This window comes from Rattus norvegicus, chromosome 1, assembly GCF_021556685.1.
Source record: "Rattus norvegicus strain SHRSP/BbbUtx chromosome 1, alternate assembly SHRSP_T2T, whole genome shotgun sequence".
NCBI classification, from domain to species: domain Eukaryota; kingdom Metazoa; phylum Chordata; class Mammalia; order Rodentia; family Muridae; genus Rattus; species Rattus norvegicus.
In genome coordinates, this window is record NC_141534.1 from 43608666 (window position 1) to 43632911 (window position 24246).

At 41.1% G+C, this 24246-nt stretch overlaps 1 protein-coding gene and 1 long non-coding RNA gene across 42 annotated transcripts in view; one reads left to right on the top strand and one right to left on the bottom strand.

The window, feature by feature from the left end:
* The window catches only part of Syne1 (spectrin repeat containing nuclear envelope protein 1), a 477397-nt gene that overhangs the window by 95402 nt on the left and 357749 nt on the right, over positions 1-24246 (bottom strand). For all 40 annotated transcript variants that reach the window (NM_001419849.1, XM_087580487.1, XM_087580698.1 and 37 more), the window contains 11 exon segments: positions 1044-1226; positions 1591-1723; positions 2826-3022; positions 4303-4434; positions 6108-6281; positions 9360-9560; positions 12011-12130; positions 14946-15047; positions 21296-21505; positions 22025-22180; positions 22608-22739. In NM_001419849.1, the coding sequence (NP_001406778.1) occupies positions 1044-1226; positions 1591-1723; positions 2826-3022; positions 4303-4434; positions 6108-6281; positions 9360-9560; positions 12011-12130; positions 14946-15047; positions 21296-21505; positions 22025-22180; positions 22608-22739 (1740 nt within the window).
* On the top strand, positions 17734-24011 carry LOC134482626 (uncharacterized). Of its 2 annotated transcripts, none has more exons than XR_015649181.1 (4): positions 17734-18051; positions 21478-21643; positions 21999-23161; positions 23661-24011. It is a non-coding gene; the product is annotated as an uncharacterized LOC134482626 (long non-coding RNA). The 2 variants fall into 2 exon arrangements; XR_015649182.1 differs by having other exon boundaries at positions 21999-22468.

Sequence of the window (24246 nt, forward strand, 5' to 3'; positions counted from 1 at the left end):
ATTTTACTGCTGTTACGAACTGTAATGTAAATATCTGTGTTTTCCAAGGGTCTGATGGAGGTGACCCCTGTGAAAGGGTTGTTTGACCAGCACCCCCAAAGAGGTCATGACCTACACTGAGAACAGCTGTGTTACCGGAAGAACCCGATGCAGATTTCTACTGATCTACCAAGAGAAATAACAGTGCTTTTTATTTTTTCAGATTTCTGAAGCTTGAAATCTCAGGAAAACATAGTAATACTGTGACCTGATGCTCCCTTGGTATCTCATACCATAAACACTGCATAAATATTACCTCATTAATCAAAACACTAGCAAGAAAACATATTCTTACTTACAGCTAGTTTTATGAGTTTGGAGGGGGGGAATTTAACTACAAAACACTCAGCAGATGTATTTTGTTAATTATCTTGTAAAATCTCTGTGCATTGTGACTCGGGAATGCTAACAGATAAATGAAAAGAAAGCACCACACAGCAGGCAAGCTATCATTTGCTCTGCTCTCTGGTGCTCTGACTTTATCCCTGAAAGCTAATTTCCCAAGTATTTAAGATATACTCAGAATTCTGAATTTGACTTCATATGTCAAGCAATTATGCTCGTCATGATTACAATGATTCTCAGAAACAAAGCAATCATTTAAATACATATAAATATAAATTGCCTGGTATGTGGCAGGTCGTGCCTATAGCCCCAGCCCTTTCAAAAGCTGAGGCAGGAGGATCACCACAAACTCAAGACTACCAGGAGCTACAAGATTGAGACTCTGTCTCCAAATGTACATAAAGTTAAATATATAGGACCTAATTCTATTAGGCTCTAAAAGGAGAGAAAGACGGGCTTGCTCCCCTCTCCTACAAATGTACAGCTATTGAAGAGAAATGGCACGTGCATTTAAAACACCTATCATACCTGGTTCACAGTGATGAATGTTGAAGAGACAAAAAGATTAAACTGTTCTAGAGTTCTAGGAACTCTAGACATGGTTTAGATTTCTATGCTGGAAATCAACTTTTACAAATGAGCCAGCCCTCTCTCGGTACCTGATGGAGCTTCTCCTGCACGGCAGGAATGCCTGCCAGTAGGTCAGTCCACTGGCTGTCCATGCAGGACAGCTCAGCACGCAGGGCAGCTGTGTCCACTTTCTTTAATCGAAGAAGCTGATTTCCTGTGCTTGTGACCGAAGACTTGAGGGAAGATTTGGCATCTACTTCTTTAGAGAACTCCTTTAAAAAAAGAAAGTCGCAATGTTCAGTTTAGCGCTGAATAGCTGGAGCTTTTCCTTTAAGGACAGAGACCAATCTAGAGTTCAGTGCAATCACTTCCACATATTGAAGGCTCTGTCATGTGGAGCTCTCTGGGGACAGTCAAAGGCACCACCCCTTTACATTCGAGTTAACCCATCACCTGAAAGGCAACCTGGGGCCTACTCGTTTGCGTTAATACCAGATACAAAGTCAGCCTCAGACCCACCAATGGCAGGGTAGCTTCTTTCCTGTGTTTGCTGATAGCTGGCTTCCTTTACACTGATCCATGAGTCTGGCCGGAGAAGCAAAATGAGATCCAAATGCCTTAGTGCCTCCGACTTACCAGGAAAGCATTGAGATGATCCCGGACCATTTCCAGTTCTTGTGGGACCGTCACAGACTGCTGAGTCCAAAATGCCAGCTTGTCCTTTGCAGACTCTAGCCAGTGAATCAGATCGGCAGCTTCACTTTGATACCTTTAAGCACATTAAAGAGTCGATTAGTGAAATAGTCCATCTCTGCTGTCTGTTGCCAGTTAGAACAAGAACCCCAAAAGGCTTGGGGAAAAAGTGTATAAGGTTGATGCCTTTGCTTTTCTTTTAATATTTATAGCTTAAGTCAGTTCTGGATTTAGCACCCCTATAGCTAAGCTGAAAACGAAGACTCTCTCTCTCTCTCTCTCTCTCTCTCTCTCTCTCTCTCTCTCTCTCCTTGCATTGATGCTGTTAAGAAGTATTGGATCAAGTTTGAAAATAATGGAGTTTGAAATAAACAGTGCTTCATTCAATAAAATTCTAATAACTGCCTCCCTTGAATACTTCCATTAGGATTTCAGTGTAAGATATTGCTCCAGGGATATGTGTTAAAGGCTTGGTCCCCAGTTGGTGGCACTATGTGGGAAAGTATTAGAAATCTATAAGAATTAGAGTGGATACTAGCAAGAGGAAGGAAGTCATACGGAGCTATCCTTTAAGCGTGCTATGTCTCTGACATGTTCACACATGTGCACACACACATACATCATGCACACACACACATATATCATGCACACCACATACATACACACAGGCACACACACACAATGTTCCTGGCAGCTAGAAGGTGAGCTGTCACTTCTGTCATCTGTTTTTGCCACTACACTATTCTGCTCCAGGACCTAAAACAATAATAGATTGGGCTTACCTTGGTCTGAAACCTCTGAAAAGTGAACCAAGTGAACCAGATTCCTTCTGATAAGTTGTTTGTTCCACCTGTCACTCACAGCAATGAGAACCTAACATATCCCCCATGGCCCTTGAGAAGGAATGCCTTACTCAGCATTTCCCCTGTCTCTAAGGCTTTGCAGCACCTAGACAAGGAATGGGGGGTGGGGGTGGGGGAAGCACAGTGTCATCTGCATTGGGCACTGTTCTCCTTGCCAGCTTTAGCAAGAATCTCACTGGGATCCTCTGGTTGTCTTTGTTCTCTAAACTATGCCTCTGTCTAAATACACAGCTCTTTTCCAAGCCCAGTATCTACTAGTGTTAGTAATACACCACAGAACTTATCAAAACCCCTACCAAACACTCATCCCATTACCTGGTCCAGTGTTTCAGTATGGTCTCCAGTCTGTGCAGTTCCTTGGATACTTTGTTTGTATTACCGAGCCAGCGCTCTCCCAGCTGATTTAGCTGACTTTCAAGCTCTGAACAGCTGATAGACATCATAAGCCGCTTCCCATCATCTAGCACTTGATACAGTTTGGGCTGGTATTCGTTAAGGCTGGATTTTAAATGCTAAAACAATCGATGACACTGGGTTAAGAGTTTGACTTAGTGCAGCATTTGCCACTGAGCATTATAATACTTCTGACATCTATACTGTTGGCATTGTCTGTTCCCAAACATAAACGATCCTCACTCTGCAGCTCCGAGAACCTGAGAGTGTACCTATCAACATATAGATGTTCTCTTTTGGCTTTGTTAGGAACTTTGGATGTGTTCGTAGCTGTCAAGCTGAAATATCTCTAAAACAGTGACATCAATCGAAAGTACAAAAAATGGTTGGTAGAAGTTTGGTGAAAATGCCTTGAAAGGTTTTCGAATGAGATCACTATTCCAAAGTGCCATCTATCTGTCATCTATTGATAATCTATTGTCTATCATCCATTTTCTGTTATCTGTCTCCCTATTTATCATCTTTCTTAACCTATCATGGATGTCTGTCATCTATGGCTTATCTACCATCTATCTCTACCACCTAAATTTTATCTTTCTATCATCTATATATCACCTGTCAGTCTGTCTGTCTATCTATCTATCTATCTATCTATCTATCTATCTATCTATCTATCATCTATGCTCTAACTCTATCACCTATCTATCATCTATTTGTTGGTCGGTCGATCTGTCTATCATATTTATCAATCTATTATCTTTATCTACTGTCGTCTATCAATCGATCTATCTATCCATCATTCTATCTATAATCTATCATCTCTATCTATCTCTATCATATATCTAGCATCTATATCTCTCATCTATATATCATCTATCTATGTACCTATCATTTGTTATCTATAATCTATCATCTATCTGTCTGTCTATTATCTATTTCACAGAGCTAAGAACCTACCTCATAGTGACATGCTTGTCTAGAAAGCCTCTACCCCTGCTACTCAGTGGTTGTGTATAGACCAAGAAAGACTTTTTTAAATAAGAAACTCTAATCAAACCCAGTGTGTTATACGCACACACAAAAAGCATGAAAATAGAGGAACCCTTGTGAGTAACAAGGTTTTAGCCTTAAATGGAAGGAGATAAGAGAGGGCAAGTGGGGCTGGGGCTAAAACTCATTGTATAATATATGAAACCATCAAACAGTAATAAAATATATACATACTATGAACAAGACAGACATGGTCTATGTGTGCCAATGAATTTTAGTAAATTTAAAGAAAAGCAAAGGGTTGGATGTAGTTTATCACAAACTTGTTTAAATTCTGTTAAAAGTTATTGGCAAGCTTCTAAAGGAAATGCCATTAACGGTGTCCCCCAGACACCCTTGGAGTCCAGACCTGGTAGAGACTTGTCCTTTCCACAAGTCTGTCCTCGCTCTCCTCTACCAGGCCCACACTTGGGATGCTGTTTTCTATCACCTCCAGCTGTCTGCTGAGCTCCTGGAGATTCTCATCCAGATGGGACCACATCTACAAACACAACAGTGATTAATGGAATCCCAGCACTAAGGAGGCTGGCTAGAAGATCACAAGTTCGAGGACAGCCTGGGCTATTAGCAACAATGGTCCTCAGAAAAAGAAAACAACCCAAGCAACCAACATACAAAAGGAATAGCATTCCCCCATGTCTGCAAAATTAGTAACTGCGAGGTAATCTGCCTCAAGTAACGTCAGGACTGTTTAGCTGGCGTTCATCTGGGGAGGAGGTGTTCAAGGGACAGAAATGATATAAATATAGTATTTGTGTCTAAAATTCTCAAGAACTAAAACAAAATTAAATTTAAAAAAAGGAAAAGGAGATATAACATAACTCCTAAAGCTTTTAAGGAAAATGGGAAGATTAAAGGAACTGGGCCAGTTTAGGGCAACTGAGCTAATTATTAACCAAAGGACCAATCTACCATCAATTTACACAAGGCTCTGTGGCTAATTAGGCTCTATGGGCTACCTATTTGGCGTTCAGGGTCATATATTTGTGCTCTGAATCTAGGGCATTAGCTTGCAGACTCCTTTTACAGCAAACCACATAGTAAATGTTTTCAGCCTTGTGGATTATTTAGTATCTACTGCGACTGGTCTCGTCTGCCCACTGGATGAAGGCACATGGAAATTAACAAGCAGATCGATAAAACTATTATACCCAAATAGCCTTTACATAAAAGAGACTACATTTGGCCCAGGGGCCAACTCTCCTTCCAGAGCCTGGGCCCTGTTGATAAATGGCATCCTTTTGGCATCCTTTTTTCGGATTCTCTATAAGGTCTGGTATTTAAAGGGCTGTCTGGTTCCCTGTAGAGACATCATTCTGCCTTCTGAAGTCTGTGTTCTTGTTCCTCACAAGACCACGGTCTCACTGAGGGCAGTCCTGGGAACGTGTTTACATTTGCCTTGCCTGGGAATCTGGTGGCAACTTGATAAATGTTGAATGAATAAATACTTGATTGCTTCACTTACCAGTAGGCGGGTGCAAGGGAACAGACTGAAGGAATGGTAATTTTTTGGGCAGGAGAACAAATTCCTAAATGGGACTAAGAACACTGCTTAGGGCAGCTGGGATCTTGAACCTTTATTCCGTTATTTTGTTTCAGAGCTTCTGGGATGCTACTGTTTCATGTTTTAATTTTTGATGGCTTGTGTATGTATGCATACACTTACATGGGTACAGGGGTCCACAGAGAGTCATGGGCCTCCCAGCGTGGTCACTGGAAACCAAATTCATGTTCTCTATAAGAACAATAAGTCCTCTCCTCTTACCTGATGAGCCATCTCTCCAGCCCCCTGGGTAGTTATTTATAACAAATGAATCTTCATAGACCATAAAAGTTTGTTCCCAGGCTGTCCTCTGGCTTCAAGATTCCAGTGATAGTTCTTATCACAAGAATAACTGCATGGATAGAGCCAGGGATATGTAGTTCTCATAGTTCATGCTCCTAATTAGTTTTTTGGCTTGAAGCTCAAGTCTGCGAGCATCTTCACACATACTCTCTAGGGTTGGGATTCATCCAGCTGGCTCACAATACAATGTATCACATAACTTATAAAGGGAAACCCACCACCCAAGATAGTAGGGAGATAGAATTCAAATGAGGGAGCCCGGTAGCTCCATTTTACAGTCAGAAAGTTACTGACTTGGGCGGTCTTACCTCTAAGATGTACTCAAGCTCCACCCCTCTCTTGTGAGCCTGCTTCAACACAGCAGAAGCTTGAGCCATACGGTCCGAGTGCAGCTGAGTTTCCTTCATAGCTGCAAAGTCAACAATCTTTCTGAAGAGTGTTTCAGTCAAAATCAAATGCGATTCCAGGCCCTGGAAGTATTCCTGCAAGTTTTGTGGGGCAGAAGGAGATCAGTAGCAGTTCGTTTGGACATTAGCACTAGATAAGAACTCTTTCAACAGCAGAAGCTGATGGAACACAGTTAACACAAAGGGCATTATCATTTTGTCGCCTCCCCCCACCTGGCTCACATGGCTGAACTACCTCACACTGCTGAACCACCATCTTAACCAGCAATGTGTGCTTCCTACAGGGCATTCCTGCAAAGTCTAGGCTCTGAGCTCCTAACTGGCCTTCCCTCTTGACCCCACTCAAGTACAGATGGCTCTTCACTGTGCTATAGACACAAGTCTCCACGACAAACCCTTTCATCTGTGATGAGTTGATAAAGGAGCGTTCCCTGCTGATATCCTAGGGATGCTAACATCAGTGACACAGTCACCAACCATCCCTGCCACACCACTGGCCTCCCATGTCCCTAGGATATATTAGATCCCTTACCCTCATCTTCAGATCTACGTACCCTCTGTTTTCCTTGAGACGATTCCTTTTCCTTCCATGCCAGGGCTTATGACCTACTCTTTCCAACTTACAGACTATTTCTTTGCCTTGCTTATGACAGATTACCAAACATGGCTAGGCAATCACAATTTGTTTACAATGATTTTAAATTTCCCTTGTGTTTTACTTCCTTGCAATGGAATTGTAACCACTGCATAAACTCATACATTTTAGATACTAACATTTATATAAATAGATTCTAGAAGATGGATATAAGCTTCATTCTACCCCAGTTCTTAGTTATTCATTTGCTTGTTTGTTTGTTTGTTTATTGCATATGAGTACACTGTCGCTGTCTTCAGACACACCAGCAGAGGGCATCAGATCTCATTACAGATGGTTGTGAGCCACCATGTGGTTGCTGGAAATTGAACTCAGGACCTCTGGAACAGCAGCTAGTGCTCTTAACTGCTGAGCCATCTCTCCGGCTCTCTACCCCAGTTCTTAAACCCAGGACTATGGATGGAACTGAAGGACTTAGAAGCTGATGATAACAGCTGACACTGAGCTCTTATTATTATAAACTCTTTACCCAATTCATGTCACCCTTATGACAATTCTCAAGGTCTGTGAAATACTTTGATCTGTCATTTTACAAATGAGAACATAGAGCCATCCAGTCTATGTAGCTAGCATAAGGTCACCCAATTAAGTAGGGAAGAGCTGAGGTTTTCATTCCTATCATATGACTATAATGTTGCTCCCCACCAAAGCTGTAGAGGTCTCCCACAAAACACAGGCTGGACAGCAGAGAGTAGGTTGGTCATCATCACCAACATCATAACTGTTTTGGTGTACCAGGAATTGAGACCAGCGCCCAAGAACATTAGGCAACCACTCTACCCAGGAGGTATACCAGCAGCCTTTGTTGTTTTACTGTTTATTCTCAGATAAAACCCCATGTATTCACTCCTGCTCTTTAACCTAGGTAGGCCTTGAACTTGAAATCGCTCCTACTTCCACCTCCCAAGTAGCTGGGATTACAGTACAAACCTGTAACATCAAGCCAAGCTTAGAATCATTTTTAACCAATCATCTGTTGACAAAATGACTGTATAGCTGGAAAAGACCTGGCAAGCCAAACATGCGCTGAGAGTCAAGCCTGCGTTCATCGCAAGCTTACCTCCCCCTCTGGCCTTGGCAGTATTTCCCATGACCAAAGGGTCCCCTGTGCAGCCGAAGTGGCAGCTGGGTCCTACTCCCTTAGAACTTTTTCCTAACTGAGCATCTTTTCTCTGTTATTCTATTGCTCCTTGACCCTAGTCTCCCTTCTGGAATAATTCAGAGTGATCTTTTATTGCTATGGTCAGATTTGAGAAAAAACAGCTGTGAGCTTTAAAGCAATGTTTTCATTGCCAGATGATAAGGCTTTAATAAATCATACAACTCTTTAGACAGAAAACCTCTGGGGGGAAAAATAGCAGAATAGTATAGCCTCCCACCCCCACCATTCGAAAATAACAGCCCACCGGAGAGCCACGCAACAGTAGAATGTTCATCTTTTAAAACTCGACGAGATTTTGTTTTTCTTCTGGGAATTCCCAGAGCCTGGGAGTTTGAGTTTGTGGCCTGGTAAACTTTGCCATCGTCATTGCTAAAAATGTGTTATATGAGGAGTGTGTGTGTGTGTGTGTGTGTGTGTGTGTGTGTGTGTTAAACATGTATTTATTCACTAAGGAGTTATGAACCTGAGTGTTATTTGGAAACATACTGATGAATCTCGGGGTTCCCAAGCCAGATTGTGTGGTAAAAGTTCTTATTATGCCCAGGAAAATCTCTGAGGCCAACAGCAACTACAGGAGAATGTGCTTAAGGGCCAGGAGATCCGAATGACGCAAGTCACAGACACCAAAGTGCAGCGGGCATCCCCGAGTGGAGTGAGGAGTCTATGCCAGGACAGTGATGGGGAGGGAGAGAACACTGAGCACTAGGTGGTTGAGAGGCCTTAACAAATACATAGGGGAAAACTGAGTTAAGAATGTAGCTCGGGAAAGGATCCCTTGGTGGGGCTTTTACATTTCACATGCACAATGTCCTGGGGTCCGTTCCCCAGACCACATTAACTTCAGCTTAGTTGCATATACCTTTAATTCCAGATCTCAGGAGGTGAAGGCAGGAGGGTCAGAAGTTCAAGGTCACCTCCAGCTATACAGTGTGTTTGAGGCCAGCATGAGCTACATGAGAGACCCTGTCCTTTAAAAAAAAAAAAAAAACAGAAAAGAAAAGAAGAAAAAGAAAAAGAATCTGAATTCCTGTAAGGAAAGACTTTGGGTTTCTCCTTGATTAAAGTTCATGCACAGTGAGAGTGGGGTTAATATTCATGGAGAACTGATAAGTAAAATTACTGATGGAATTACTCTTTTGTAATTTAAAACATTATAAAAATACCCTTTACCATTTCTCTTTACTCCAGATGCTAGGGGATATGAACAAATGTCTGTAGACCACTTAGAAGTATAATTACACAGGTATAGCTCATAAAAACCAGGCATATTCAGATTGAGATGCCAAATCCTCTACATAAAGGTTTGTGAATATGCTATTTCCTGGACTCTTCTCACCTTGTGCTTGCTGAGCAGTTGCTGGACTTCTTCTTTGGAGGATACAATGATCTTCTGGTCCCCTGCCATCTTCTCCTGCCCAGTGTCCAGCAGGTCTACCAGATCTTGCAGAGCCTTGTCATACTGACTCTTGAGTGCAAGGTTCTGGTTGAGGTTGCTCCTCCGGGAGCTGATGGTCACCAGTAGCTCATCATACATGTCCTAAGGCAGAGGCACCAACACTAGTCTTAACCACAAAGTTGCAATACTGAGTCCATCACCTGCCCAATATCCCACCAAGGTCACGCCTCTCCACAAATGGATCTTCCGGGGAGTCTCTGCATGGAAACAAGCTGCCTGTCTTTCTTATGAGCCTCCCTGAGAAATATCTCAAAAAGGGAAAGAGACACCCTGGACACCTCTCTATGCATCTTGTGGTATATATGCATGAGCTCAAGGCTTTCCTGTGGTTTGATCCTCGTTTAGTTCAAGCTCTCTTGTCCATCTTGCTTGACAATCTTAGATATTCCCTTTTGTTTTAAACTTGATTGTTCTCTTAATATAGAAGTCATAAATCATAGAAGAACTAAGGAAAAACTAAATTCACAAAGATTTAATAATGGGGTATCTATATAGAAGGGTAAAGGAAATAACATGATATGAAAAGAACCATTTGGAGAAAAGTAAAATTAGGTCTTATACCAATATTAGATACAATTTATATTTATTAAAGAGTAAAAATATAAGGCTGAGGATGTAGCTCACTAGTCTAGCACTTGCTTGGCATGCGTAAGGCCTTGGTTTTGATCACTAGCACATTCCCAGAGCTTAATGTTTCAAGATTCTAAGCAATGGAGAGAGAAAGAGAGACAGAGAGACTGAGAGAGATGGGGAGATAGGGAGACAGAGAGACAGAGACAGAGAGAGAGACAGAGACAGAGACAGACCTACAGAAAGAGAGAGTGGGGATCTCAGCTGCTAACAGCACTGGATGCTCTACCAGAGGCTCCAACATCCACATGGCAGCTCACAACCAGCTGTAACTCTGAGGCAATCTAACACTCTCTTCTGACTTCTGTGGTACCAAGCACACACATGGTACCCAGACATATACATAACCTAAATACCCAACACATAAAAGTTAAATAAGATGCCAGACGATCTAAAACAAAGCATTTCCTAGAGATGACTTAGGAGGAAACATCCTGTCTTCTCTTGTGTTGATCATTCATGACGTGATGTAAGGTTAAGTTGCAGAACCCAAGATGAGGAGAGATGTCACAGAGAGAAAACCTGATTCTCATAGTTATCATTAGCTTAACATTTATAATAAACGAACAGAATATCTCTCACATTTCTGTCAGCTAAATAGTATCAGATCTCAGACCGCCCTTTAAACAAAGAACAAAAAAAAAAAAAAGAAAGAAAGAAACGGAGGGGCATTAACAGGAAGAGCAAAACCTTCAGACTTAAAGCAACTGATTCCGTCAAACGTAGTGAAGTAAACAACTGTTTAATCTGGAAAGACGTTTTAGGAGACGGTGAGACGGCAAACAAAATTTACTGGAGGCATACGGATCTGATTAGTACATCATACCGAGGTGGGGCAGCCAAAACTGTTCAATCTGGAAAAGTTCAACTCAAATGCTTATTTACGGCTATGACGTTTTTTCTCTTACACCTGACGCTGAAGCACTGTGGGAAAATGATCTAAAGGAAGGGCAAGAGGGCAGGGGAGGTTCGTACTGTGACATTTCAAAATGTTAGCCAAGGGCCTGAGACTATCAAACCGAGAGTGACTTCTTGTTTGTAAGAGCCTTTTTATTTTCTCAGAAGAACGACTTGGGAGTTAGTGTTTGATTCACCACCATTCCCAAGTGTTCTGCAGTAAAGCCCAGAGACCAAAACTAAACAGCCATGTGCAGTGATACCCAGGTGCACATAGTTTAAAAATACAGCCTGCTTTCTATAATGTGTTAAACTTCACAGGTTTGGGAAGGTATTTCAGTTCTGTCCTTTTACCCCATGTAGTAGTTCTGCCAAGGTATCAGAATTAATGCTAAGTGCTTGCTTTCTCTCTCTCTCTCTCTCTCTCTCTCTCTCTCTCTCTCTCTCTCTCTCTCTCTCTCTCTCTTTCTTTCTCCCTGAAAAGTAATGGAAAAGTCTGCGTGCATCCCAAACGTGAGTTTTGTTGCTGCTTTGGAATTGAACATTTGTATTACATTCCAGCATGCATGGCAGATAAACTTTCATTTTGAAACCCATGTTCTAAAAAGTCTTACCTTGAATATTTATTCTGTTAAACCATTCCTAGAAATATATTACAATATTAGATGAAAATCCTTTCACCTTCAATTTTACTAGGTAGGGGTCATAAGGACAATTATATTTTAAAGAGCAGGAGTAAATAAATAAATCCTACCCCTGAACTATAGAATGATGTTTAGATATCTCTCCATAAGAACACGTGGATGCTAACTGCATGAGAATATAAATCATTTGAGTGTATTAAAAAAGGCCAAAAGAAAAATTTTGTTACTTCTAAATAAAAGTCGAGACCTAAATGATGTGACATTTGTTCAAACAAATTTCCAAGAGGCTGGTGGAAACGTTTTCTTGATTTTTAGTTAAGATGGGCCACTGAGGCTAAGCGGCCTCACTGGAGATGGTACCTGGAGCTTGGAGAGTTCTTGCAGAGCGGATTGATCCACTTGCAACTTGTCACCCCGCTGTTTCAACTCAGAGATTCCACCATCGAGCTCCCTCAGTCCCTCTTCCGCCTGTTGTATGGCCTAGGTGAGAGTCACAACATTTCGTTCAGATTCTGAAGAGCAACTCGGTTCCACAGAGCATTTTGACTTTTAATTTTACTTCTACTTTCAAAAATTATTTTTAAATACATAAGAAGAGACTAACTTAAAAAGAAAACACAAAAAGCATCAACACATACTACTGGAAAAAAAGCAGGTCCTTTACTATACTATACCTCAGCTTTATTAGACAAGGTGGTAGGGCAGAATGAGGGTAGAAGCTGGGAGAAGAAAGGTCTCTTTAAACAAGGAGATGTGTAATAAATCACCCTACATTAGAAGCAGCATGTGGGATAGACTGTGAATGAGGTGTGTCCCTGAGATGTCTAGGGGACCATAGAGCTTCCCAAAAAGCAATAGAGCATTGCTGGACATTGTGCCCAGTGAGGCAACGGGTAAGTGTGAGGAAAGTCTGCCAACCAATGGTTGTTCCTCACTGCAAAGTGGCAAAGTCAATTAGCAAGGGTTAAACTGGCTGAGGCTTGTCTGCCCAGAGTGAGGTCTCTAGGAAGAGGAGACCTTGCCCTATACTTCAAGGAGCTGACACTCTTGTCAAGATGCCAGTAGAAAATAAGCCAAATCACAATAGAATTAGGTACTAAAATTCATATGCAACTCGTCTCCAATAGAGGAGGGTGTACCAGACCAACAGACCCTGGTCTAAGTGGGCTTTTGGAAGACCTACAACCCGGTTGCCCTTGACAATGAGAGGAGTCTGGACTCCAGATGGCAGAAGAAATACATGCCCCCTTTTGCCTATCCTGAAACCTCTCTGAAACAATATCAAGTATTTGCTTTGTTTGGAGTGCTTTCCTCCATAAATCTGCTGGGGCAAGGGAAGAGGGAAGACAATAATACCAACAAATTTTCAAAGTTAGAATTCAGATAAATCTACAAAATTTTACTAATGCTGAGAAAGCTGAATTCTAACCTAGTGGAAGAACTGTACCACCCAGTTTAGAGCACTGGGGTCTCGGTAGCTGGGAAGACAGAGACAGAGAACTGATGAAAATTTGCTGAGAGAATAAAACCCCTTCCCTGCTCCATGCCACATTGCCTTTCCTTCACAGTTGGAAGACTCAACGTTTATTTACTATCTGGAGAAGGAAAGGGGGCTTTTTAGACTAAGGGGTGACAGATACAGCAGTAGGCTTCAGTGTTGGGTTGAAAGGGGAAAGTTGGAGGAGGTGGTCCATGCCTATAATCCTGGAGGCAGCTCAACTGCTAGCGATACCCTGAGGGGGGAACAAGAGGGAAGGAGGGAGGATGGGGCAGGGAAGGAGGCAGGGTAGAAGGGGAGGAGGGATGGAGCAATAAAGAAGAAAACAACAAGAGAGGAAAGGAGGAAGAGAGAAAGGAAAGGAAAGAAAGAAAGTGGGGTGTAGAAATCACAAAGCATTGTCCACAAGGCCCCCAAATCTCCTCTGCTTCAGGAAAGGCTTTGGTCTCTCCTCTACTGTCCAGAAAGAGACTGAGGTTCATAAGACCAACTGAAAAAGCTTAACAGCACCTGTCCAACAAATGGCCCAATGAACCAGTATCCCCTCAAAATTGTCAAGTTTCATCCTTACTTCAGGTTTCCCTCTTAACTATTTAATCCCCCAGCCCAGATATTCAGACAACAGAAAATGACTATGAAGTCAAGAATATCCAACATGACCAACAGAGATGATTCAGCAAAGAATTAAAGGAACCAGAGGGAAACACATTATGTAAAAACAAGACAAAAAACAAAAAACCCAACCAAACAAAACCTTACAACTACCAAACTGTCAATATATCCATGTATATTACAGAAAAGAAAGCATTTGGTTAAAGAAAAGGACAAGGTGTTACCAAAAGAGACAGAAAGAAAAAGATCTCCTGAAAAAAGTAATCAGGAGCAGTGGACAAGATGTGAAGTATCTCACTGAAGGGAGTTTCACAAGGGCAGGCAGATGAAGGGAAGAAATAAAAAGAATTAAACAAATTATTTGAAAAATTTTCAAAATGAAAAGATAGAAATCCAACCAGAAGAGCCTACTGAGTTCTCAGTACAGGGGATAAAAATAGACTCTCCTATTTTTATCTTTAAGACATGCAATTGTGATATTTCAAACCCCTGGGGACCTCTGGGAATTAGAAGGATTTTTGGATTTCTCAAGTGAGCATGGAAACAAGCATCTACAAATGTTGAGAAATTTATTTCTGACCCAGAGTTCTAGAAAGAGCCAAACAATAAAGTAGGAAGAGCATAAAACACGGCCATTTTCAGGGATGAGGAGGTGGCTCGGCGGCTACAGGGATCTAGTGGTAACCCTAATTCAGATCCCTAGGGACCACATAAAGCCAGACATGACAGCAGCCATCTCTAGTCAGAGTGCTCCCACAGTGAGGTGGGTGGAAACAGGACACCTCAAAAGCCCACAGGCCAGCTAGCCTGTACGTTCAGTGGTGAATACCAGAAGAGCCTCCTTCAAATAAGGTGAAATTGGGAACCCATGCCTGAGATTGTCCTCTTTCTTTCCCACATCATGGAAACATGTCTGATGTCATTTTGCGGTAGCAAATTCCTTCAGAGCAGAAGATATCACTGACGTCACTTCTGACCTCACATCCTATCAATATTATAGAAATGACCAAGTCAGTACCATTGGGCACTTTATGTAAACCCAGCGTTGGAATCCAAAATATATATTGAATAAAAATGCCATAGTGTGGCATTGATCACTTAAAAAATATCACTTAAAAAATGTCAACATCCCATAGTAAAGCAGTGATCTATATATCTGCTGTTCTGGGACATGCCTGAACATACCTGTATCTGTTCCACAATGGGCTGTTTGAACATGTTTGCCAGCTTCTGCAGAATGATATAATTGTTGTCAGCTAATGATGTAAACAACACCTTCAGGTCATTCTGAGGAAGAAAGCCGTGGAAAGATAGCATGTTAAACGCAGGAATAAAATGGTTACAAATATCACGCAGATTCAAGGAGATGATTCACAGACAGCCTTCTGCCTCTGAGTATTATATAGCAGTTTCCTCCAAGATTTAAACCTTCTAACTTCAGGGGGAAACTGGTTAGGAAGGGGATGTTAAAAGGATGGTGAAGTAGTAACATGTTCTAAGAGGAGGTGAAGGATTCCTCTCTATAAGGAAACACATTAAGACAAGAAAGAAAAAAAAAAACCAACTCAAAGAAGTCCCTGAAACTGAGTAGATGTACTAGGCCCCTTCTTTACCCCAAACATATTTAACCAATAAGAGCTGATGGGTTGGGCTTTGGTAATGCATCTGTTCCATATTTCTAAAAGAACTCCAATAAAACTCACTATTCACCAAATTGACCTTACATTACTCTATCCTTTATTTCCCAGTGGGGTAAGTAGGCATTTGTTCACATGTCCCAGGAATTCAGTCACACAACACCCTAGGAATTTCTTCCACGACCATCTACAGACCTCTAATTCTGAAGAGGCTCCTGTCCTTTATATAAAACCATATTGTGAGAAAGTGTTATATATAACCGGCACATGTCCGCATGTCCTTCCAGATATACTATTTTAACAACTTTAGGCTTTTAAATTAAATTTTTAATTGTAAAACTTTTAAGATTTAGTATGTATGTATATGTATATATATATAGATAGATATAGATATGATAGATAGATAGATATAGATAGATATATGATAGATAGATATAGAGATAGATAGATAGATAGATAGATAGATAGATAGATAGATAGATAGATAGATAGATAGATGCATGTGAATATGTGAATGAAGGTACCCAGGAAGGCTGGAAGAGGGTGTCAGATACCCTGGAACTGGAGAAACAGGTAGCAATGAGCAACTTATCATGGGTGTTGGCAACCAATCCCAGTCCTCTGGAAGAACAGCATGTGCTCTTAGCTGGTGAACTATATCCATAGCATGTTTTTTTGGCTTTTTAAAAAGTATGAAAATCAATGGTATCTATGTACACCAAAGAGACAGAAAACGGCATTACAAAAAGTTCCCAGCTGAGTCTTACGTCCATAAACATCATTCCTCTAACTGTCCAGCACATTTACATTGAGTGAGACATATACAAGGAAGAGATAGCCACCCAAATTCTTATACTCATTTCAAAGGGCACCGGGAGCCAAAACAATAATTTAATTATAAAAATGTTGACGTATTCCTAGAAATAGAAGATAATAAGGTCTTTTCCTTTTCTTTCTTTTGTGTTTTTATTTTTCTCGTTGTTGTTTCTGTTGATTTATGGCACTCAGGTTGAGCCCAGAGCCTCTCGAATGGTAGGGATGTGGTTTCTCGTGGAGGCACCACATTGACTCTCTGTTCCAATTTCTTTTTAGACAATAGTCTTCCTAAGACAGCCAGGCTGCCCTTAACTTGCAATCCTTCTACCTCAAACTTGAGAGAACTAAAACCAAAGGCATTTGCCGCCAGGCCTGGCTCTGTCACGAGTAACAAACAGGGGTGAGGGGTTGATTGGTCATCACAGGTTGAAGTGTAACTCATGGCATCCTCCTCAGTGAGGAATTGGTCATGGACCAAGACAGCTCTTTCCTCAAGCAAGAATATGAAAACTGAGTTTCGTCTGAGGGAATCACACTGGGGAAACACACTTCTCTTCAGGGGAAGCTACATGCCCAGCAGTAGATGGGCAACAGAAAGCGGACTCAACAGCATCTCGCGAGGTTCTTGTCTCATAATGTTATACTAGGGCTTTTCCTTCTTTTTAAAAAAATTATCATATATATGACGTAATTTTTTTTCTCTTTCTTCATTCCCTACATGGCTTTGTATATACATTATGGCTTCCAGGTTAAAGGTTTTATAGGATTCCTGAATGTGCAAAACAGGTTTCTTTCTTGTGTCTTCTCTTGGGATTTTTGTTTTCCATTTGTGTTGTCTAATTCTGATGTGTTAGCTTTTGTTTTATGCTTTCTACTATATCATATCAGATCAATCATATCATATCATATAATATTCCCACAGAAACCTGTTTGTTCTCAAATGAGAGACCGAAAGGAGGAGATGAGGGGGAAATGGTGATCTGGATCTATTATGTGAGGAAAAATCTGTTTTCAATGAAAGGAAAAAGAATGTTGATTTATTCTTGCATAAAATTTGTTTAAATTGGGGCAAAAAGAATGTATGCAGGGGCTGCTGGAGAGATGGCTCAGGGGTTAAGAGTACTTCCTGCCCTGGCAGAGGAGTCGAGGTTGGTTCCTAGTGACCACATGGTCTCTTTTCAAGTGTCTCTAACGCCAGTTTCAGGGAATCCAGGGCCCTATTTCGATTTCTTAGGGTACTAGTGTTATACACACATACACGCAGGTAAAACAGCCATACCATAAAATAAAAGTAAATGCAAGGCTAAAAAGCAGAATAATGTATAAAATGGGCACAAAAATTGAAGGCTGTTAGTACAGTGAGTGCTGTAGTGTATTTTTTAGCATGCAAAATTTCCAGGGCTTGGTCACTAGATATGATAAAGAAGAAGGGAGAGAGGGAGGGAGGGAGGAAGGCAGGGAGGGAGGGAGAGAGGGAGGGGTGAAAATGGGAATAAAGTGCTGAATGTGTGAAAAGCAACAGTTGTCACTAGCCAAAACCCAAGCTGAGCTGAAGCTCACCCAGCAGCTAGCGAAATAGGAAATCATTCTGAGATACTGGAGAAATTGTGGGTTTTTTCATGAGTTCCAGCTATGTTCCCATTACTCAACAGCATTCAAGGAGAGGTCATGCGCTGTTAGAATTACCACAGGGACTCTTTAAAATAAGTCGTTTGAATAGAACGAAAGCAAGGAGTCCTAACCGTTGCCCATGGCGAGGGTATTCTGTGTACTTCAGAATGTCCGTCGTTGTTTACGTGTACTTAAGGCTGTGTCAGTTCACTTCATCTAAAGAACAGGTGAGTAGAATTAACCTAACATGGGTTAGATATGAGGTGTTTGTGTTTCCTGATACCTGCTTTGTCTTTTCAGTAGGGTGTTTCCCTTGTGTCCTACTTAACATATAAGAAAACACAGTTGTTATTTCTAGAAGTCATGGTAACTATTAGGAGAGACTAGTTGAGAGAACAATAATATGATTCATGGAAAAATTGCTAAGAATTGCAGACCAGTGCAATGGCTTCTTTATGCTTATTGTTTTCTTAAGAATAAAAAACAAGGAATAAATCCAAAGGATTCAACAAATCAATTATTATTATATGTGTGAAACTGCAGTAAATATGAAATCAGTATATAATAGATATATAACAGTTATTACAATTTATTTCTTTCAGTCGGGGAGTAAAGGGAACATCAACATTTGAATTGTCAGTTTTTGTTTGTGAGCTGGCCACTAACAAACACATAGAAACTTCTTGGCCAAAGAAAAACAGAGAATATGATTTAAAGAGGAATTCATGATTTGCATGTTATTTCCGTGGTCGCTTATGACAAACTAAATTCCGAAGAAGTCATGCTCAGTTAATATTTTCCTGTCACCGGTTATAATTATCAAGCTCTAAACTGCTGTAAGCATTAACTTGGTATAAGCAGCTAGACAGAAGTGAATACACCTTTGAGAGGGTTACAGTCGCACGGCTAAGCAAGCCCCTTGTATGGCTTATAGGCTAAAATGCTGTAATAATCTGCCAGTTTTCTTCACAGACAATACATTTTAAAGAATGAAAATTAATTTTTCGTAGTGTAATGGGCCTGGTGACTTTCCAGGCACAGTCAGTATACATGCTTATAACAACCAGAAAAATCAACTCCGCTTTTCGGATTCTGAGTGGATTTCTCTCTCCTTGTTCTATACCATGCATTCTAACAAGCACAGATATGAATCCCACCAAGGCCATTCCCCTGTGCCATAGAGGCACACAATCAGATGACTGTGACTCTTTACATGCGTATCTTAACTCCGCCCATATCTCCAACAAAGCGTTTCTGGCCAGTGGCACTGCTATCTGCCTGCCTCCTTTGTCTGTTGAGGCCTCCAGATGTGCAAGCCAGCATTCTTGGGCTCCTTATCAGGCATACTTTCCCTCATGCCCCACATCCAAGTCCTCACCAAGGCCTTTCTACTCAGAATGAACCTTGAGTCAGTCTGCTAGTCTCTCCTGCTCCCATACCATGCAATGCAGAAGCACTCTCTTAAATCTCTTCCCACCTCTTGAGTGCTGAGTAAGCCTGGAGAAGTAATGTAAACTTTCCACTGATTTAGATCCTTTCTCTTTTTCACACTACCCAAATACTGAAATATGATAATGACCAAAGTTGTTGAGTACTTGTTATGTATTAGGATATACTGAGAGCATCTCAAAGAGTTTAACTATTGAAACCTTACAATATTTTGAGGCAGGGGCTATGGGTGTAGTTGAGGACATAGAGGCTCACGGTAATGAAGCAATTAAGATTAATATGGCAAAGCTGGAATTTGAAGCACATGGCTGTTGAGAGAGGAGAGCCTGGGCTACTTGGTGACTTAAAGCCCAGTCTGTAGGATTGGTTTTATAACTAAGGACAGCAAATAAAGTCAACAAAATAAACTTGTTGGCTTTAGGGAACTTAGTCTTAATATTCATTCTGTTTGAACAACATATACCTAGTAGGGATATTACAGAGATTTAAAAATGATTCATATGTAATATATTCATGTTATATGAATATTATATTCATATTATATGTGTGTGTGTGTGTTTATTTCATGTATTGTGCCACAGTACATGTGTCAAGGTAAGAGGATAATGTGGGAGTCAGGTCTGTCCTTCCAGCAAGTTGGCTCAGGGGAATGAATTCAGGTCTTCAGGCTTGGCAGCAAGCTTCTTTAGCAGCTGAGCCATCTCTCCATCCCTCATTTCTACTTATAAGATTATAGATTATTTGAAAGTGGTAATGAACTGTTCCTTTATATGACTATCTAGAAAGTTCCATGTTTCTTGGCAAACACAACATTTCATACTTCATAGTAACTTTTTTAACAGATCAAAAATTACATCAAATTCTTCCATTTTTACTGAAATAACTTCCATTGGAATTAAGTATTCTGAAAAGGGTCCTTTTTATTGGGCATGAAAGACTTCAATGTTAAAAGTGACTTTTCCATTCTTTCCAGTGACTTGGTACAGAAAAGGTTTCGTAAGCACAAAATTACATATCTGGCCCTAAGAATCTCAAATGACAGTAAAAAGTAATAAATCTGAAGGGTTCAGATTGGAAAGTAGTGTAATAGTTTCCAATGTAATTCTGAGAGAGAGAGGTAGAAGAAATTAGACCACAGCCATTTCGAAAGTTTTAAGTAGTGAGTTTTGGGGTGTTTTCTATATTCCGGCACCTCCTGCATGTTCTTTGGTAACAAGAATTAAACTCTACTATTACCAACTGGAAATTACAATAAAACGATACTTTAGCTTTTATTGGTTGAACTTAAACTTTTATTCAACTCTTAGTTTGACTAAGTGGTTTTTCAAACTTCCAAGTTCTAAAAGCATGAAACTTGGCTTTCTAAATCTTTAGTTCAATCCACCTGGTTTTCTGCAATGTTCTAGCTCTTTGTTATCCATTAAAAGTGTTTACAAGATGGGCTGAGAGATAGCTCAGACACTAAGCAAACACAAAGATGTGAGTTTGGTCCTCCAACCCATGGAAGGAGCTAGTTATAGTAAAGTACCCTTGTAATCTCCAGCCCTGGGGAGAAGAGAATTCACTAGGCAGCCAGCCTACCTTAAGAACAGTGAGTCACAGATTCTTTATGCTTCAGAACAATGTGGATAGACCAGAAAGATGGCTCAGTGCATACAGGCACTTTCCACCCAAGTGTAATGAGCATCTTCCCCAGAATTTCCATTGTAGAAGGAGGCAATGGACTCACATGAGTTGTTCTCTGACCTCAACATTCATGGTTCCCACCCCCTTATACATGTATTGGATAAGAAATGAAATAAAAGTTAAAATGAATATAAGGTAGATGATTCCTGAGGAATGACCCCCACACTTATGCACACACTTCATAATCACCCACACATGCATGTGCATTCACACACACCCTCAGATACCCCACTGCAAACATGCCACACATGCAATGAATGCTTGGAGGATACTCTTTACTGATGATTAGGGCTGTTCCTTGAAAATGGCCCAAACCCTTTGTGTCCTCTCATTTACCTGGAAACTGAGGACTTGCTGGAGTCTTTCCTTCATCTGATGACATCGCTGACCCACTACTGAATCCAGCAGGGATAATCTGCCCAAAAGACAACCCAGAGTGTCTTCGATAACATCCCGGTTGTCACTGTCCTCTGGGAATGCTTGGGAAAACAAATTCTTGTTCTTATCCATTTCTTCAGACATTTCCTTAATGTCCTTGGCAAGAGCCTAGGATTGACAAAGTCAAGCTTTACCTCATTGTTTGGACTTCTGTGAATCAAGTTATTGTCCCCTGGGAACCATTCACTTAGCAATGACTGCACTGACACAAGCTGAGTCTCTTTTGGGAACTTCTATAGATCACAGGTAAGTTGTTCTAGCAGAGATTTTTCTCAGAGACTTTATATCAGTAGATAATAAAAAGTATGCATTGTTAAAAATTAAATTAAAAAATTAAATGCTGGTTAGGTATTCAGTCCTAATATCTTGGGCTTCATCCAGCGAGGATTTGAAATGCACAATAACTCAGAGTTCTGTGTTTCTCCTCTTCTTATACTCACACTAAAAAGTTATAAAACTTTCTATGCTTTAAAATTTCTGTCCCACACAACGTTTCTTGGAGACACATCACAGCACTTTATTAAGAGCTGTCTTGTTCTTGGTGTTCTTTATATATAAATATAATTACCCGTTACTAATTGTAATTGCTTTGAGATTTCAGGCACAGACAGAAATTGTCAGCCTTACCTCTTGGTTGAAGAGACAAGTTTCTGTTTCTTCCGGCAAAAGTGCTGTGGCCACAAATAAATGCTCTTCAACGTCATCCAACCAGGTTGAAGTGGCTGAGACTCCGTCATATAACTTCTGCTCCAAGTGAATGTTCTGTCTGTCTGTTCCTCCACTCTGGGGGGTGCAGGGAGGTGGATACAGAGAGATACACAAAACAGATAAGACAATCCATTTCAATCCAGGTATAATGGTACCCAGGTACAATGATCCCAACTCTTAGGAATTGAAGACAGGAAGATGAGACAGTTGAACTCATCCTCAGCTAAGAAGCTAATTTGAAGATAGCTTTGGATACAAGAACCCTACCTCCAACCCTTCACTCCCAACTCCTCTTTAGTTAAAAAATAATAAATTTCAGTATTTTTAAGAACCATAGAGAAGCAAAATGAGATTCAGCCATTAGCATCTTTAAACCCCAGGACTCATCACTAGTGCTAGGCCTCAAAAGTCATGGCCAGAGATGGAAAAACTTTGCAGAGAACACATGAACCAGTCCCAGCAAGACAAAACCAAGACAAGGACAATGATGGCCCAGGCATACCTGTGATGACACCTCTCCAAAGGCCTGGCTCAGTCCATCCAGCAAGGACGTCACTGAAGACTTATCTTGAGTCTGCGCTTCCCCTCTCAATGGCAGCACTCCTGACAGGAGTCTGTTCGGACTGCTATAAAGCTGCAGGCAAACAGGGAAGGCTTACTTAAAGAGTAGATGAGCCGTGCACAGTTTTCTAAGCTGGAGGTGCACACAAAGTAGGTCATTGGAAGTCTTGCCCAGAGAGATAGGAGTCTTACAATACACCACGTCACTACGTACGGTGGCCAGATCCAGTAACAACCATGAGTTTTAATGATGGGATAGAAACAAAAATAACGGTAGAAATACCTGAACTTTTTGCCACAGCTACCCCGAAAAGGTCTTCCCAACTTTATCTCTGTCTTTAGGGAAATAATTCATCCTAACTATCTGCCAGACACTGGTCTCCTTTCTTTGAGTATTCACCTCTTCTAACTGCTTTTAGAATCCCTCTGTGAGGACCATCATCAGTGCAAACATTCAAATGCTTTAGAGATGTCACCAAGGAAACTCAGTTTGGGGTTAGCAATGCCCTCCTAGCTCTGGGTGTGAGAAATGTTTCACCAGGGGTGTAAGGAAGGGTTCTATTCAGGTCAAGATAGGAGGTCGTGCAAAAGACATAGAAAATTAGTGTCAGGGTGAATGTGATTCTGGCACACACACAGAAAAAAATATCCAAGAACAGAGTGCTTTCAGCCAGAGCTGACAGCAATTCCTGCAGACTGGTTGGCCAAAGGAACGCAAAGAGACAGAAGGTGAAGCCTGCCAGGGGTTTTTGGGTAATGGCTCAGTCGAAAGAAATGCAACAATCTGTCACCACAGACTGTCTCCTTTCACTTACTCCTGTCATGTTGCATCCACTTTGCACTGCCTGCCTTGTAAGCTCCCATCCATCTCTGTCCAACTACCACCCTTCCTCTATCTTACACGGTCCTGGGCCAAATATTCTCCAGGATCAACAGTAAACACCCCAGGACTTACCTCATTGGAAAAAAATGCTGTCCTATAGTGAGCTAGGAGGGCATTGCTAACTCGGAACCAAGCCCTGGGACTCTGTCCCCAGGCCCCCTCTGCCCACAGCTGCTGGAGGCGTACCTGGGTTCCTGGCTTACTCGTTACCCCTTTGAACTCTCAAGTTCCTCTGACTTCCCCTTGGTTTTCAGCTTCTGCAAAGACTGAACTGATAATTATTACTTTTCTGGAACTTTCTGTTGCCTTGGGTTTTGCATGCCTGCTGGAACCAAGCCCAATATCGCACAGTATCCATCCCAGGAACCAGCCGGTTAACTGCCCTGCTTGACCACTGGCTTCCCTTGTTTTCAAGACCCCCTAAAGCTCCAATATGTTTCTCATTAAAACCTCCTGAAAATATTCAAGACTGGAAGTGACTGTGGAAAGTGGGCTGACCCAGCAGTTAAATTTCAGATTTGTGGAAATCCTCTTGACATGCATGTCCTTGGATTGAAACCATAATTTTCAAAGTTGAAAATTAAATTGAACTTCTATGGTTTGTGCTAATTAAAAAATCAGACATCATCTTTGGGGAAATACAGAAATCAGATAAATTTCTATGCACAAAGACAAGTATTGTGAGGAATGTGGGGCA